This window comes from Lycium ferocissimum, unplaced genomic scaffold, assembly GCF_029784015.1.
Source record: "Lycium ferocissimum isolate CSIRO_LF1 unplaced genomic scaffold, AGI_CSIRO_Lferr_CH_V1 ctg3669, whole genome shotgun sequence".
In the NCBI taxonomy this organism is placed as follows: Eukaryota; Viridiplantae; Streptophyta; class Magnoliopsida; order Solanales; family Solanaceae; genus Lycium; species Lycium ferocissimum.
In genome coordinates this window covers 43,605-62,053 of record NW_026725456.1, presented here as the reverse complement: position 1 = coordinate 62,053, position 18,449 = coordinate 43,605, and the positions used below count along the sequence as shown (strand labels likewise).

Genomic DNA, 18,449 nt, shown 5'->3' with positions numbered 1-18,449 from the left:
TATGGTTCCACCAGTGGGTTCAATTGAATCTCGTTCGTAAAAAAATTACTCCCTACAATTTAAAGCTAGAAAGAGGACAATAGATACTATACTGGAATATACGAGTATATCCATGAAAATTTACAAGGTGAAATATTTTAGGAAAAGATAAAAATAATAGACATGGACTGACGTGGATCCATGCTGTTTTCGTCTACCAATTATCACTATCTCGATTCACTTTAACGTGTAATGGTAGGCTCCCCTTATAATTTGTCTATAAATTAAAAGGACTATAATGTCCAAAAAAGTTTCCTCAAAATCTTGGTACTATATATAGCCAGTTCCAAAATTAAATTAGTCACATTACAAATTTTTAAGCTTTTTATTCTTATATATAGTTCCATTAAAGAATTTAGGGATATTATGGTTAGAGTTATGGCTAGGAAACTTATGAGTCATAGGATATTAACGTGTGATAAACCGGAATTAATGGCATTTTCCGGTGACCCTGCGATTAATATTTCTGATACTATTTTCGGGTTTCTAGACGACGATTCATCGGAAAGTATTTATGCCAATTTTTGTGTCGAAAATGAAGAAGAAAATGGTGTTGATGATGATGAAGAGAAAGAAGAGTCTGAAAATGTTGAAGATAATAAGTTTTGGGAAACTCAACATCAACTTTTACAAGTAAGTTTCATATACTCATTTTTTAATTTCTTCATTTCTCACAATAACTTATTAATGTATCATAGGATTTTGAATCTTGTGTTTGTTGTAAGGAGCATAGAGTTTTTAATGTTAATGTAGATTCCTTTTTTCTTCTTCCCTTGAGAATTAAAAGAAAATTCTACGTACTGAATTCAAGATTGTATTAATATCAAAAGAAAAAATTAATTTAGAAAAAATGAAGGGACTGTTTTGAAACTTTTTCTGTTTCCTAATTTAGCTCTCTTTGATTAATAAATTCTTAACGTCTTCATTTCCTTGAATTTCTCCTATCCGTTAATTAATTCCAATTACTTAACGGCCACATCGTTAATCTCAGCTGATTATTTCTATTTTATGAGTTTGAGTTGTGTGTGTTATGATTTTTTACAGAATCAAGTTAAGTTGACTTACCATAACAGGTGAATCTTCGTAGCAAGTATTATAATAATAATAATAATAATAATAATAATAATAATAATAATAATAATAATAATAATAATAATAATAATAATAATAATAATACAAAAATAGAGTATAAATTTGTTATTACGTGATGATTGTTACCATGCATAGATAATCCAGTTATAGTGTAAATGATTTTCTTCCATAGTTGGTGTAATTTAAGTAACCATATATTCTAGTTAGCAATCTACCCTATAAAATGGAATTCCACAATTATGTTTAAGTGATCAGATTATGTAAATATTTAAATTGCAGGGTGTATTATACAGGACTACTTCATTAGAATCACAAATTCGAAGCATTACAAAAGAGACAATAAAAGAAGCAAATAATATTATATGCAGTTGCCGGAAAACGGTGGATGACGGCTGCCGGAGTTGCCTCATGAAGGAGGTTTGCAGCCATCTGCAAATTGCAGGTTTCAACTCTGCAATTTGCAAGTCCAAGTGGAAGAGCTCTCAAGATATTCCATCAGGTAATATATATATATATTTAAAGATTAATTAAGTAACGACAATTTTTTTTAAATAAGGATTTAAGTTATGTGCACTAATGGTATAATAAAATTTTTAAGATTAAACTATATATGGTCGAAGGTCTATCGGAAACAGTATCCCTATCCTCACAAGGTAGGGGTGTGTTGTTGTTGATCAAGTAAAATAAGAGTTTAAGATTAAATTATATACACCGTCAATATAAGAAAGTATTTTTACACTATCAATATTCACATGATATCTGCACATCAGTTTCCGTAGAATGTAAGATTTGTAAGCCTTGAAATAAGATAGGTTGCTTGCTATAATAGGTAAAGATAACCTGACAATATAAAAATTTCTTACACCAATGGTATGTTTGATTTAAACTCTAAATTTTTCTACTATCAATTCAATTTAACATATTATAATAGATTACTTACGATTATTATAATAGATTACTTACGATTTTTTTCTATTTTATGAATCAATACTACTTAGTATAGTTCCTTGTAATTATCTATTAAATGATCTAATTATATAAATAATTTTCAGTACACATAACTTAAGCTCTTTTAATAATGTATAAAATAACAACTTTATATCTAGATGAACAGCTTAAACACCTACTCCTCTTTAACTTATTACTATGTCAGATCGAATAAACAATTATTATATCTCTGAGAACGACATCCATCTAAAAATCTCTAGTGTATGGCAATGAACCAATGATATAATTTTGATATTTTTCTAATACAGCTGGAAAATAACTTGTTTAATTTGTGGCGATCCACCAATGACAAATGTATGATAGGACCTTTTCAGACACATTATTCTTATTCAATCAAATCTAACAAAATCATACTAGAAATAGTATTAAATAATATTACTTTTTATAATATATCTTGAATATCTTTAACGTTTTGATTAACCATATTACAGGTGAACATACATTCATAGACGTGATCGACTCTTCAAATCCTAAAAAGGGAGAAGTTCGAGTTATCATCGAGTTGAATTTTCGAGCCGAATTCGAGATGGCACGAGCATGCAAAGAATATAACCAATTAGTAAAAATTTTACCGGAAGTATTCGTTGGAAAAATTGAGAGATTACTATCGTTGATCAAGATTTTGTGTGCGGCAGCCAAGAAATGCATGAAGGAGAAGAAAATGCACATTGGGCCATGGCGGAAACAAAAATACATGCAAGCAAAATGGCTCAAAACACGCGAACGTGTGGCAGCGGCCAAGCTACCATACTCGTCCGCTGTGGACGAGTATTCTAGCCGGCCACCACGACCGAGGGCGTCCATGCTCACGGTCGATTTGTTGGAAAATTTGCCAAGTTTACATCTCATCACGGCGGTTGAAGTAGTATGAATTGTGAAGAGAAATTAGTAGTATATGTTAAGTATGAATTGTGAAGAGAAATTAGCAGTATATGTTATGTTAATTGGTGTATACAATTGGAAAAAAAGAAGAAGTTATTACTCTAATTGTTATTGTTGTTTTTCTTTAGGCTTTTGGGCCTTATTGGGTTGGAGAGTAGAGGTTTTTGTTAGAAGTTTTACGCGACATATATAATGTGACTCACATATTAAGTAATTATCTTATTTCCCAATTAAAGGAATAAATCTGGTATCATTACATGATTATAGCAAATATATTCAGTAATTTCCTTGATGAAAAAGATCGTTTTATCAATTCTATGTATACAACAACGACGGAAGGTATATCTCTAACTGTTTCTTATTTTCGAGACAATAACTCTTCTGTATTTGATTTTCAACATTTATTAACCCATGAAAAGTGATTACTAGTTTGCAACATGATCAAATGATGAAGAAAAGGAATAAAATAAACCTCACTTTTTGTGTGGGCAGATGTAAGAAAGGAAGTGTAAATAGTCAAAGGAAGGGAATGGACCCTATGCAGCGCAATTCTAGATATTCAGCTCCAATACGGGTACCTATACTGCAGGAAACCCGAAAAAAAAAAAATGAAAAAAAGAATTAAAAAAGGTGTGCACCAGCCGGGAATCGAACCCGGGTCTGTACCGTGGTAGGGTACTATTCTACCACTAGACCACTGGTGCTTGAAGTTTGCTATCTCCCAACTAAGGATACTCTGAGTATGGTGAGAATTCTAATGGGGAAATTTTCTCCCTTTAATTAGCCTTATACGATACGAATTCGGATTAATCAAAGCTTCAAAGCAGATACCGGACATCATAGAGAAATCAAAAAAATTTAAAACAGAGAGAAATTAGATTACTTGCTTACAAATAGGATATAGGGATAGTGATGGTATATATGCAGATTAATGGTATTAACCTTTCTCGAAGCTAATTATTAGAAGTACTGGGTGGTAAGTTTAAATAAGTTTTCACGCTTAGCTTTTGAAACATAATGATCAATGTGGCAAGTTTGAATAACTTTTCATTAAGTTTAAGGCTTTTTTTTTCAACCACAACAACAATAATATACCCATTGAGAACCATGCATTTGTCGAAGTTATTAGGTTGTAAGCCTTAAAACAGAACTTAATATTCTTATTAGGGAAGTCTATACCGAAAAACATAGTGTACAACCCGCCTAGAAGTGGGTCCGGGATGGATGAAATTACCTCTACCCTATTAGACCTGAGCAGAGAGCTCTTTTCCCTCTGATGAGCCCTTCTTACACAACGCGAATTTGGATTAGTCGGATCAGTGGGCCCCGGATAACAAAAATGGAAAAATAGTGGAATCGATGAGATTTGCCCAGCACCCTTAACCTAAGTCTCGGGTTCGAGCTATGAGATTGGAGAACCCCACGTAGGGAGCGCTTTCCCATGTAATAGGCCCTAAATAACAAAATCTGAATTAATCGGATCCATAGGTTTTGACTAAAAAATATTGGACAATGAAAAATGTGGTGAACGTGGATCGAACACGTGACCTTCAGATCTTTAGTATGACGCTCTCCCAACTGAGCTATCCCCGCGAGTGTTTACATTCTGGTAATGTTTTTATACAGAACAATTACTTCTTTATGTTACTATTGCTTTTTTTGTTTAACTTGCAGGTTTTTGGTTGCATATGAAAAAGGAAAACTAGTACTCATTTTGATTTCACATATGTACATCAAACACATCATTTTAAGCAAACAGAAGTCTTTTCCAACGATAAGCGATTCATAAATCGAGAAGTTATATGCCTAGCATGTATACGATAATAAAGTTCTTGAAGAGTTGAAGTTATGAAGTAGAATATGAATGAGAGTTAATCATTATCTATAAAAGCTATAGAATATGAATGAGAGTTAATCCACTATATGAGTGAGAGATGAAGAAAATTTGAATTTGGATCACCTACGTGAGTCAACCAAGATTGATATATATTATGTTTTCCTTGCTATGAAGTATACATTAAATCGAATGATATATATGTTAGATTAGTTGAGTCAATGGATTTTGGATTCTAGATTGCTATTCCAAAGAAAACAAACAAGAATTAGAGTGGACCAAAAAAAAAAAAATCTTGCTCAACGCGAATATGAATTAGTTTGTTCAGATACTAGATTGTTATACCCAAAAAAAGAAAATATTGGCCAAGAAAAAAAAATGCGGTGAACGATACTAGATTGTTATACCCAAAAAAAGAAAATATTGGCCAAGAAAAAAAAATGCGGTGAACGTGGATCGAACACGTGACCTTCAGATCTTCAGTCTGACGCTCTCCCAACTGAGCTATCCCCGCAAGTGTCCTCAATCTGCTAATGCGAATATTTAGAATAACAACTAGTGCTTTCTGTTACTGTTGCTCCTTTTGTCAAAGCTGCAAGTATTTTGGTTGCATATGAAAAATGAAAACCTCTAATACCTCTTTTATTTCACACATGTATATCAAACACATCATTCTACTCAAACAGAAGTCTTTGCCAGAAACAAAGGCTTTGATTGAATTCAAGTTAAAATAAATATATAATCTTTTCTGACACAACTCTATAACATGTATTTGTTTATCTACAAAGGCATTACCAAGATTCACAAGAAGAATTCTATACTGCAATCCCCATATATCACTTACTAAACATACTGTGATAATCCAGCCCAAAAATGGGCTACTACTCTTTGATTTGCATGTTTTAGGTGTTTTTTACTATGATGATTTGTGACGGTTCTAGCGGGCATTTTAATATTAAAGAATCATGTTGGTAAAGTGTCTTAAAGTGCTGTGTTGTGCAATTCATTTCCCACATTCATGATTTGGATGAATGTGGCCATAAGTTTCTTCTTAACTCTTTTCTCCATTAATTCATTATTCACCCACATTCCTCTTGTAACTCATGTAACCTCTAAGCCATAATTCTCCCATTATCTACTCACATTATTACCCCTTTCATCCAATTCATTTCAAGGATGAATTTCTTCACTTATAAATAGAAGTCATCCTTACTTTGTGGTGTGATGCAATTTACAAGAAGAAAACTCCCCGGTATAAATGTTCATAATAGCAGAGGGATTGGCTTGTCGACCTGCCACATAAACAACAAAATAGACTTGTCAGCACACGCGTGAAATGTTATTAGCTCCTCCTCTTAAAATGATAGGTCGATGGCTTCAAGAATTGCAGCTTGATGATGCGCTTAGTTTCAGCCCATTTCAAGTTTGTGGGATCATCCAATACCAAGACATGGAGCTCATCTTTTAGTAGTTGACAGGCCATTCCTATCCAAGAGATGAGTGGTGGTGATGCTGAAGTTTGAGAAGTCAAAACGTGCTATAGGGAAAGTAGTATATGACCAATGTAGGCCTCGTTAACCATATCGAGAACATCAACTTGTATATTGAGATCATCATAATCCATTGGTTTCAAGAAAGCAAATGCAATAAGCAACCCCCATTCTAAAGAAGAGCTGAATGCTCGTCATCTTTCTTCTTGATCCGTATTTTGATGATGGAATTGGTCGCCAGCGAGGACAAGAAGGATTCGAGAGAGAGAGAGAAGTTCGTAACCGAGGTTGTTTTCTCCATCATCATGAACGGAAAGCAACTTGACAGCACCACCACCACCACAAGAAGAAGGGTTAGACACTGTTGGTGAATATACCGATAAATTACAGTTGAAAAACAAAATGAAAAATGAATAACAAAGTAAATAAATATTTTTCAGGCTGAGGCGCGGATATCTCTCTCTTTAAGGAGATTCAAGCCCACTGCGGCGTAATCTTCTTCGGTCTAGCAGTAATACTCTGACTTGTCCCCTCCAGGATACAACAGCCCGTCAACATCATGTGACTCAAAGAACTCCGGACTAGTTGAAGAGTCCAAAGCTCCACCATAAGAACACCTTCCTTCAACTATATAAAATTCTCTCTTTTGACTCACTTTTATATGCACTCCATGTTTTTTTACTCTCCACAAGGTAAGGATGACTCACTATTTATAGTTGAAAAAATTCATCCATGAATTGAATTGGATGAACGAGTTGATAATAATGTAGGTAGATAATGGGAGAATTATGACTTATATGTTACATAAGTTACAAGACATAATGTGGAAGAAGTGGATAAATAATGAGTTAGTGGGAAGGAGGAAAGTTTCAAGCAAACTTATGGCCACATGAATCTACCACATGGACGTGAGACATCAAGGAATAATAAGGCATTTGAATCAAAATCGAGCTGCCTCAAGATATTCGCATCCTCGGAGAGCAAACTACTCAACATGAAGTTTTTGTAATGAGGGTACAAGAAAGTAGGGTGCAGAAGTAGGGTGGACCACCGCTTGCAAACACATTTGAATCTAAACAAAGACCGAAGGGGCAAGTAGCTCAACATGTGAAATACTATAATTTCATCCAGAAGCAGCTCTCCCATTGCTGACAACTTCTTATTCGCATTGCAAGCACGTAGTTTCGTGACTTTGGCACACATAATTTAATTTCTTAGAGGACAGAGACTCTTGAATCTTGTGGTCCTAAATTAAAAATGCGTAAAAAAGTGTTATTTAATCTTGTGGTCATAAACTTGTCATGTAGTTTGTTTGAATTTTCAACTTACTAAATATAAAAGGACGCACATAGACCAAAAAGGATGGATGGGTTCGTGAGGAACAAATAAAAATTGGGATTTGCCAAAGAAAATAATTGGTCGATATACAAACTTCAAAGCTTGTTAATTTTGATATTCTCTGGAGGAACAAGAATTGCCTTTATTTATAGACTATAGTAGTAGGATTCTCATCATATATTCACTAGGAACGGGGAAATTAAATGGGCTGGGTCGGTTTGTTATACAAATTCCAATTCCTGATTATAGTGGGATTCTTATCCCAAATTCACTAGGAACAGGAATTTTCTGTATTTTCTAATTCTGTAATCAGAAAAGGAATTAAACTTCAAAAATTGAAAATTTCAAACAACTATTTGTGTATCAAATTATGTTATTTTTAGACTTCAACAAGAAAAATTTATTTGAAGTTTGAAAAACTCCAAAACATAATCTATTTCAAGTTTCCACTAAAAAAACTTCAACTTTTTTCAAGTAACATTCATATGCAAAGACAACGTCATATTTTAAATACTCTTTTTAGTTGAATCGATCCAAATACTATTTTTTTTTAATTTTAAATATCATACAGATCTATGCATGCTCATCATGCAACTCGTAAAATTGTTGTCACGGCATTTGTCCTATACGAGCCTAAGTTAGCAATACTTAAACACGATATGATTATTCTAATTTGTTTCTTAAAGTAGTATTAATTCTTACAAGTATAGCTTTCTAAGAATTACTTTTGTTAAGAACCAATTCATCATTAGTCAAAAATATCTAGGCAATTCCTTCCCCACCACATCCTTACTATTATAAGCCTCATTCACCTCCAGTAAAGTCCTTACAGCCTCCATACTATTACAAGTCTCCACCCCACGATCTCCATCACCTTCGCTTCTTTACTATTTTATCATAAGTCTCCACCACCTTTCCTACAACCCCTACCTCCTCCATACTATTACAAGTCTCCGCTTCCACCATCTCCATCACCCCCGCCTCCTTACTGTTATAAGTATACCCACCACCTCGCATATAGTCCCCACCTCTTCCATACTATTACAAGTTTCCGTCTCCCTCTGCATCCTTACTATTATAAGTCTCCACCAACTCCTCTACAACCCCTACCTCGTCCATACTAGTACAAGTCTCCGCTTCCACGGTTCCACCATCTCCATCACCCCCGCCTCCTTACCGTTATAAGTTCCCACCAACTCGCATATAGTCCTCATGCTCTTCTATACTATTACAAGTTTCTATCTCCATCACCTCCGCATCCTTACTATTATAAGGCTCCACTACTTGTCGTACAATCCCTACCTCCTCCATTATACTCTTATGAATCTCCACCTCCACGATCATCATTTCCGGTCTCCTCCACCTCCAACAAAGTCTATACCTTCTTTATACTATTACAAGTCTCCTCCATCACATCTTAAATCATTGCCTCCTCATTATTATTATAAGTTTGTACAACTTAAGTAAAATCTCCATGTCCTTCATATTACTACAAGTCTCCACCACATCATCAAAAGTCATTACCTTCTCCATACTATTAAAACTCAAAATCCTACTTACTACTACACATCACTACCTCCTCCATTTTATTACAAAAGCAAGTTTTCCCTACAAGGATTGCAATTAGATGGGGTAGAGTTAGATGTATTTGGGGCTGACCATTTTGTATTTTAATCTTTTACACTTCAAAATTGTTAATCTCAAAATGTCTTTAAAAGTATATTGTTTCATTTTTTTATCCAAATATAGTTTAATCATTTGCTGTAAAGTTATTCCTTTCCTCTTATTTTTTTATCGTATATTTCAAGGAAGAACAATAAATTGCAAAATTTTATTTGTTTGAATGATATAAATCTGAAAGATAATGGTCAGAGCCTCAGAGATAAGGCAGAAGCTGAATCCCGCGTCCTCCCAAAAGATAAATTTGAAATAAGGTTATCGTCCAAGCATTAATAGTTAAAAGTTGTACAAATATGGCCCTGAGTACTAACAAATGTTAATTTTCTCATAAGATTTTCAATTTACTCAAAAGAGATCTTTAGACCTTGTTTCAAAAGATCCATAAGTTACAAGAGAAATTATTATTATTTTAAAAAGGCCATTTCTAAACAATTATCTCAAAAAGGGGCGACGGCGAAAATTTATGGCGTCGACCAAAATTCAGAAGTGCAAAAATAGAAGAAGAATAGTTTGCTTCTACAAAAATGGCCCAGATGGCGACGTATCCTTAGAATAAATAATGTTGCTCATAGATAACAAGAAAACAGGACTACTCTTGAACTTCTTGTGAAGAATATTCGAGTTTGACATGAACTGAATGATTGAGAACAAGGATATGATGAAACCAATGAGTATCAAACTCCAACTCAAACTCAAACATCCACAAGTCAAGAGCTACTTTTTATTTTTATTTTTTTATAACCGTGTGTATATGTGCGAGCTTGTGTATACCTTGAGGAATTTCATGGGGGTATCCACCGAAGCTTGGACACATGTGAAGAAATCACCTAATGTTTTTGCCTCCACTGTGATATAAAACTGAGACCTCATGGTTCTCCACCTACTTCATTGATCACTACGCCACACCCTTGGGTGTTCCACAAGTCAGAGATATTTAGCCAACCATGGCAACTCCTTGCTGCCTTTGAGTGCAAAAGAAACATCATCACTGCAACAAAAAACAACGAATCAGGACTTTAGCAACCATTGCAACTCCATCTTTGATTTTCAGCTCCTGTTTGGGTTTGGGGGGGAGGGGGAGGTGTTTCGGAGGAAGAATGGTAAAACGATGTATAGAATCTGGCACCTGCCCGGTGCTGGAAAGTCGGAAAGAGAAGCAATTCTCTCTTCATTGTAGAAGCTCTAAGCAAAGGTTTCATCCTAATAAGGAAGAAGTACTTCTCAACTAAAAGATGGGGGATTTACAACAATAAATAGGATTAGTAATACTCTCTTCATTTTAGAAGCTCTTTCTCAAATATCTTGATAAATGGATTTTTGAGAGTCTGTCCTAACAAAGTCAACCCAACTTATTTGCGACTGAGGCGTAGTTACAGTTGTTATTTTTATCATAAAAAAGTTGTTATTGCTAGGACTTTGGGGACAAATGCTTATGCAGTTTGCATTTTTTTTTTTTTTAATAAGGGCATGATTATGCAGTTTAATTATTCACGATTAGCTTCTATAACGACAGTTTAGTTGAAAGAGAAAATTCAGGTATAAGGGTTGATTGAGACATACAGCTGAGGACACATAAAGAAACCGAACCTTGGGAAGTTGAGCTGTAACTTTTGTAATTTATGCTTCACTCCAGGTTCACATAAAAGTATTCTGCATTCACCAAGCTTGCATCTGCCACCAAACAAAATAACCGACATAAGTAGGATAATTCACGAAATGAAAGAGAATTTCTAGCTGTGTTGCTCAGAGTCTCAAAAAATGCTGCCATACACGTGTCGGACTCAGATCCTCCAAAAATGCACTTCTTTTGGAGGATCCGACACGCACCTGATTGCATTTTTGAAGAGCCTGAACAACATAGATTTCCAGTCACCATTCAGCAATTTGGAACTTCATTAATTCAAGGTTATGAATTTATGGCTTGAGAATTTCAGGAAGAGAAACAATATTGTAGCTCACCCGACTTTTAGAAGCATATCCCATCCTGGAAATTTTTCATCATTGCTTGTACAGAGACAGGAAACAGTTATTGCCAACTACATTGAAAAAAAATTATTTTAGGTAACAAATTTAAACAACACTCGGGCTAAGTATATAGGCCAGAAGATTGAAAATAAGTGCATAAAAAACAAACCAGAGGAAAGAGTAGAATCAAAGTGGATTGACTTTAAATTAAAAAAAAAAAAAAATCAATTAATCCATATCTTTTCACTACATGAGACACATGATCCATCGCTAATATCCTGTTTTGTCAAAGCTTCCAAAATCTGCTTATTTTGAAAAGTGGTTTTTGTCATAAGTGTTTTTCAAAAAAGTACTTTTAAAAAGTAGTGGTTTGTGAAAAGCACTTTTATCAATTTTATTTTTTATTTTTATTTTTTGAAAATGTAACATTTATCACTTTTTTTTGAAAAGCACTTTTAACACTTTTATCAATATTAGAGTAGCGATTTGTGCTTCGCCAAGGTTCCAAAAGTGCTTCACGGGAAAAGTTACTTTGTTCATCTTCTGCTACTACAAAAAACACGTCTTTTTTCCTAATAACTTGGCCAAACACCTCAACTTTCGAAAAGAAGCACTTTTAGAGAGAGGAAAAAAAACTTTTGGCTTCCTAGAAGCTTGGCCAAACAGAATATAAATTATAGATGCCGCAAGACGCAGGTGAAACTGCAAATGGCAGAAGACGGGTAAACTACCTTGTCAAAGGTGGTCTCGCTCATCCCTGTCTTATGACCTTCATAAACCATAGCTGCCAAAAAGATTTTACTCAGCTTGGAGCTGCTTCTCATCACCTACAGGAAAAAAAATAATTAGACATATTACAAGCACTATGATACAGTGTATAAAAGAAAACAAAAACCTTATGTTCTCCCTGTATAGCCAGTGAAACATCAGCTAGCACGTAGCCGCTACACCATTATGAATCAACTATACGGAAAAAAAAAGAGCTAGTCTTAACATGATTGCACTAAGAAATCATTGGAGTTCCCATTTTGTAGTAAGGAAGGTTAGTAGAACTCCTTAGTAAATTTCATTTTAATGCTTGTATCTATACAAGGATACTCCGAGCAATTAATAGGTTTAGACAGTCAGACCTCCCTATAACAGCCGTCCTCTATAACAACATTATACCATAATAACCATGGTTTTTTGTGGAAGCAATCTTTCATGTTATGTAATAGTATATGTTCCCTATAACAGCATTTCGCTATTGCAACCCAAAAATATCGAAACAAACAACGTTGTTATAGAGAGGTTTGACTGTAATCCATTGGAGACATTCATTTGGACACCTGAAAACTTTTGGTGAAGCAGTCCAGAGGGGAAAAATAGCTACTGTAGCTTTCTTCAAAGCTCTCTCGTCGGAACTCTCTACGCTATCTATAGATCTCTTTGGCCAACCCCTAGATGACCCACCACCCAGGCTGCTGATCCACCCGCCTTGGTCTACCTGCCTTCACAGCACCCTGCCCAAAATTTAGATCATCTTGACCATGAGAACACCCTCAAACCCACCCAATCGGAGATTCACTACTAGCAGGACTGTTCATTCATTGGCACCCGCTACTTTGGAAGCCTAAAATGCTTCTTCTCTCATTGCTGAAGGCTGTGTACACATTTTATAGAAATGGCTTTGATCATTTCTCATGTATTGGAAGGTTTGGTCATATCCACCTTCTTGTAATTTTGCTATAGATTTACGGCAGGGATTTAGGCAAAAACCCCACCGACACTTGGTCTTTTGTTTTTTTTTTTTTAAACCAAAAAATGGCAGAGGGGAAAGAGTAAACTATTTTTTACACTGCCTCTCTACCACCCATAAGTGGAAGAGAACTAGTTTGGGATTGAGAGTAGTGGAGGCAAGACAAAAAGGGAAGGAAAAAAGAATATGGACTCTGGTTGTTATCAACAAGACAAAAAAGGAAGGAAAAAAGAACGTGGACTCTGGTTGTTATCAACAAGATGTTTCCCCATTAACTAAAACGAATATTGAAATTACACCACAGGGTGTTTGTTTTGGACTCACTTGGATATGAGGAGCCTGGAACATTTCCTGAATGGCTGCTTCTACATCTGCCATTCTGACAAGCATTTTGCCTGAAACATACAGCAAGCATAAGATAAGTAATCTGTATAAAGCCAGAACGAATATGTATTTCCTTCCAATGGAATTCCAAGTATTTCTTTCTTGCCATTAATGTCTACATAGTTCGAAACTTAGCTCACCTGCTGCAACAGAATTGGGAATTGATAACAATTTCTTTGCACAATAATCTGCAAGTTCCGCAGCTCGCCTACATATTTCTAGTGCACGGCGTGCATCACCTGAAACGGCTGCCACCTACATTTACGTGTAAATTGGACATTGCTTTAATAATCACCTTAAGTATCACATTTGCAATATGGGATGATTAGAATCGGCTAATAAAGATAAACTCCTTGTAGAGAACCACAGAAGGACCAACCTTCCTTGAAGCAAATTCAATTGCAGGTTTTTCAAAGGCATCAATTCCATTGAGGCGAGTTAAAATAATTTCTTGAAGCTGCTGATAGTTATAGGGACCAAAGCAAAGTCTTTGTATGCCCATACGACTTGAAATCCGCGGAAGCAACTTCTCCGGAAGATCCATAGTATTTGCAATACCTGTTAGTGAGAGAAGTTACCATTTTATCGTCACATGTAATAAGTAACTGAAGGAAGGAAACATTGATAGCAAATTGTGCACGTACCTATAACAATCAGTTGGGAATTTGGCTTTGTAGGCCAATCAAGAATGTTATATAAAACCTGGAATTAAAAGAAAATAGAGTCATAAATATGCGATTTGCTGTTTTTGATATATACCATGGTGGATTAAAGTATGCATCATTTACCGCTTGATTTCTGGTTACCAGGAGATCAAGTTCATCTATAAGTAGAATACAAGGCCGGTTTTCCTCTTTGCTACGTTCAGCGACATTTGAAAACCGCTCATTCAAGGAGTGAAGAGCCTTTTTCCAACCAACCTTGTGTCCATTAAGTGCTTCATAAATAACCTGAAACATCGAGAGAAACATTTCAGAGAATAACGCTATTGTCTGCATCGCCATAGAGATTGAACTTCATACTTACACTGTAAATATTCTCAGGTGACGCCAATTTTAGACCATTAATTTCCACAAAACAATAAGGTTTAATGTTCCCTGCATCAACTTCACACCTTAAACTCCTCATTACTGCTAATACACTCATCGTCTGCAGCACAGTGCAGATAAAGGAACAAATCAGTAATGTCTGACCAGCCTAAACATAGAGATGAGTCAAGTGTATTCTTTTGAGCCGATAGATACCTTTCCTGTCCCAGGAACACCGTGTATGTAAAGGCATCTACCAAGGCATTGATCCTCACATATGGCACCTTTTATGAATGTAGTTATCTCTTCCATTTCTCTGCAAATGAGAGCACTTGTATGTCAGATAAATATCAGCAAATTGCATAAAGATTAGCACCTGAGGAAAGACATACTTAGTCCTACAAGGTAGAGATTTGGGCAAAGTTGCCAGCAAAAGGGTTGCTTTTGCCTTCTCAAGTTCAGTAAGCTTGTGAGATCTCACATGTTCTGGTATCTTCTTCGCACCTATCTTCTGTAGTCCAAAAAAGCGTCCCTTTCTTGAATTCTGCACTCTTAAACAAACTACTTAGCTTTCTGCTTTTGACAACAGGAAGAAGTGAACATGAAATCTGTCAAAGGTTCCTTTTAACAAAATAATAAAAATAAATTTTAAAAATAAATATCTGTCAAAGGACAAGTTGTATACCGCAGCCAATGGATGAGCTGGAGATGGTCTGGTTAATAGATTACTTAGGTTTTCCTTTTCATATTCCACATCATCTTCCACGTCAGAGTTGGGATCTTCGCAAGAGTTCCAATCCCCATCATTCTCAGCTTCATCATCATCCTACAAAAATGAGAAGACAGCTTATAATTAGTTCCAAAATAATTCATAAGATATGAGCAAAAGGTTCCATAAATATCATTAAAAAATGTTTTAAAACATACCCCATCATTATCTTCAATCTCAGAAATGCGCTTGAAACTATGCCACTGAATGTCATATTCATATTCACAAAGGAAAACATCATCTCCTTCATTTCTCGCCTTCTCAAATTCTTTTGGATACATAACATAGCAATGCCTGATGACAGATTCCATCTGCAGAGAGAATCATAGGCCTTTATATTAACAGATGTAATGGTCAACAAGTAAATGATATTTTCTTAACAAAGCTTACAATCCTCAAGCAGCAAAATAGTTAGCATATAACTATAACTTCCACAGTGAAAATCATTACATTGTAAGACAGAGAATAGAATATCACAATATTACCTCAACATCAGCAAAATCATTAGTCCGATAAAGTTCTCTCCTTAAGTTATGCGGTTGTCTTCCTGCAGCTGTTTCCTCTGGGATCATATACCAATGTGCCCGGAACCAATAGGTACCATCCACTTCTTTCCATATACTATAACATCGATATCATAATTAACCAAACATCACAACCATTGACAAGCAAACAATTAAAGAAACCACAAAAAGTCTTATACAGTCAAACCTCTCTATAACAGTCATTGTCTAAAACAACATTTAACCATAACAACCGTGCTTTTGTTGGAATCTATCTTGTGTTATACTCCCTCCTTTCCAATTTATGTGGCACACTTTCCTTATTAGTGTGTCCCAAAAAGAATGTCACGTGTCTATAATTAGAAACAACTTAACTTTAAAATTATCCTTTTACCCCTAATGAAATGTTTTATAGTCACACAAGTGTCAAATGTTCATTTTAGGCCATTCAAAAGCCTTCCTTTCTTTCTTAAACTTTGTGCCTAGTCAAACGATGCCACATATATTGGGATGGAGGGAGTATTATATGTTCTCTATTATATCATTTCTCTATAGCAGCCAACAAATATCGGAATTGGGATGGAGGGAGTATTATATGTTCTCCATAACTACATTTCTCTATAGCAGCGAAAAAACATCGGAACAAACGACGCCGTTATAGAGAGGTTTGACTGTAAGTAACTTACAGAATGGAAATTTCGTATACCTCTCAATATGAGCCGCCCACAGATCACTATCAAGTAACTTCTCCTTAGCAGTCCTTACCCGTTTCTTCCCCTTAGGCGGTACGGGCATTTCCACCGTTTTCCCTAACTTTTTCGCCTCGCAATACAAACAAATCCAATCCCCTTCAGGAACTTCCTTTAAAGGTGGCTTCAAACACTTCAAATGAAACCCTCCTAAACATTCATCACATTCAATCATAATCACCCTCCCTGCTGGCTTATAACAAACCCTACATTCCTCGATTTCCGGATCCTCATCGTCCGAACTAGCATCTTCTCTTCTCTTCACATATACATCATCCCCCACAGCAAACTCTCCCCCATCAAAAACCACCTTTTTATAGTACACCCTCTTCTTAACACTCCTCGAATCGCTTCTTTTTTCAATGCCCACATTTTTTTTCTCTACACATTTCCTTTTCCTCGAAACGGGGAATGAATTATCCCCCAAAGCAAACTCTCCCTCATCCAAGATCACATTTTTATCGTACACCCTCTTCTTAACACTACTCGAAACGATTCTTTTTTCTTCGACACCCACATTTTTTCTATCCACACATTTCCTTTTCCTATTCGATTCAGTGGGTCCCGGTGTCAAAACGGGGGTTGAATCATCCCCTACAGCAAACTCTCCTCCATCACAGATCACTTTTTTTTTATCCACCCTCTTCTTAACACTACTCGAAACGCTTCTTTTTTCGACACCCACATTTTTTTTCTCTATACACTTCCTTTTCCTCTTCGATTCAGTGGGTCCCGGGGTCGATACGAGGGTGGGACCCACTGAATCAATAACCTTAGATTTTCTTGATTTTGCTGAACTAGTGACATTTTTTGTCACATTTTTGGGGTAGGGTGGTTCAGTGGGTCCGATTGGTGGCAGTTAGGGTTTGTGGGGTTTTAGGAAAAATAGTTTCTAAATTGGGAATGGGAAATGGGGTTTGTTGCTTAATTGGTGTTGTGTTAAGGGTTTGTTTGGCTGTCTTACTTTCACAAAAATCCATTGACAAGTTTGAGATAAAAATTGAAACTTTGAATTTTGATTTTGCTGAACTGAAGTGAAATTAAATAACGTTTTTTAGGACATCACAAGAAAAAGAAGAAAAATATTGATTTTCAAGATTTGGGTAAAAGCTAAGTATTACAGATTTGAAGACTATGGAAATTTACATAACCTAACACTGGGACATACCTAAATATATTACTAGATTTGAAGACTATGGGAAATTACATATTCTTTATACTGTTACTTTAATGGGTTTTTTTGTGTGTGGAGGGGAAGAAGAAGAAGAGAGGGATGCAAGAAAAGTGAGTGTGTGCTGAGAGGGAGTGGTACTTTGTGTTTGTGGGGTTTGTGGGTTGGATGTAGTTGAACTTAAGTCTAGGTTAGTTTAAATTGGGAATGGGAAATGGGACATTTTGATCTCATTCATACTACTCCCTTCATCCATGTTTACTTGTACTGTTAATAAGTAATAAAGGGATTTTATTTGGATTACTATCATCCCAATTATAATAAGTCATTCACTTATTGGGAGATCAATTGAAAAAAAATCCATTGACAAGATTATAAAGATTATCTCTTGATTTTTCAAATTGAAAATTTGATATTTATTCTTGATTTCTCAAAGAGTAAAAGCATTCAAGTAATTATTACAGATTTGAAGACTGAAGTTTTTTGGGAAATTAAATAACTCGTTATGTCACTTATTTATTTATTCGCTTCGCCAAGATAAGATTACCATTGGAAATTGAATTTTGAGTTTAGCCCAAGAAAAAGATTTTGAGAAGTGTTGAAAATATTGATTTTCAAGATTTAAAAAATTACCCAAATAGCATGTTTGAATTTGTTAGAAGCTAAGTATTAAGGGCAAAATTGGAATCTTGAAAAGATTTGAAGACTATGGGCTCAAAAAATAAAATAATAAAATGACAAAAGAGGAGCCCAACCTAACACTAAATTTAGGACATATT

At 35.3% G+C, this 18,449-nt stretch overlaps 2 protein-coding genes and 4 non-coding genes across 6 annotated transcripts; 1 reads left to right on the top strand and 5 right to left on the bottom strand.

Annotated features, from left to right (window-relative positions):
* Positions 1-337: 337 nt before the first annotated feature.
* On the top strand, positions 338-3,264 carry LOC132044120 (uncharacterized). The gene is made up of 3 exons (XM_059434610.1): positions 338-672; positions 1,411-1,630; positions 2,571-3,264. Exons 1-3 carry the CDS (start codon positions 406-408, stop codon positions 3,008-3,010), a joined length of 927 nt encoding a protein of 308 aa, XP_059290593.1. The 5' UTR covers positions 338-405; the 3' UTR covers positions 3,011-3,264.
* Positions 3,265-3,654: 390 nt separating this feature from the next.
* Positions 3,655-3,725, bottom strand: TRNAG-ACC (transfer RNA glycine (anticodon ACC)). Its single transcript has one exon. It is a non-coding gene; the product is annotated as a tRNA-Gly (tRNA).
* Positions 3,726-4,541: 816 nt separating this feature from the next.
* Positions 4,542-4,614, bottom strand: TRNAF-AAA (transfer RNA phenylalanine (anticodon AAA)). The gene has a single exon. It is a non-coding gene; the product is annotated as a tRNA-Phe (tRNA).
* A 682-nt stretch (positions 4,615-5,296) lies between these two features.
* TRNAF-GAA (transfer RNA phenylalanine (anticodon GAA)) lies at positions 5,297-5,369 on the bottom strand. The gene has a single exon. It is a non-coding gene; the product is annotated as a tRNA-Phe (tRNA).
* Positions 5,370-9,872: 4,503 nt separating this feature from the next.
* LOC132044118 (origin of replication complex subunit 1A-like) lies at positions 9,873-18,128 on the bottom strand. Its single transcript, XM_059434606.1, is given in 18 exon segments — positions 9,873-10,351; positions 10,951-11,034; positions 11,323-11,399; positions 12,060-12,155; positions 13,391-13,461; positions 13,591-13,705; positions 13,830-14,008; positions 14,095-14,152; positions 14,239-14,400; positions 14,477-14,599; positions 14,695-14,794; positions 14,871-15,022; positions 15,164-15,304; positions 15,406-15,558; positions 15,733-15,868; positions 16,457-17,347; positions 17,349-17,514; positions 18,092-18,128. Coding segments are annotated over 17 exon segments (2,733 nt in total). The 5' UTR covers positions 17,480-17,514; positions 18,092-18,128; the 3' UTR covers positions 9,873-10,287.
* On the bottom strand, positions 15,421-15,498 carry LOC132044124 (small nucleolar RNA snoR28). The gene has a single exon (XR_009412038.1). It is a non-coding gene; the product is annotated as a small nucleolar RNA snoR28 (small nucleolar RNA).
* Positions 18,129-18,449: the final 321 nt, after the last annotated feature.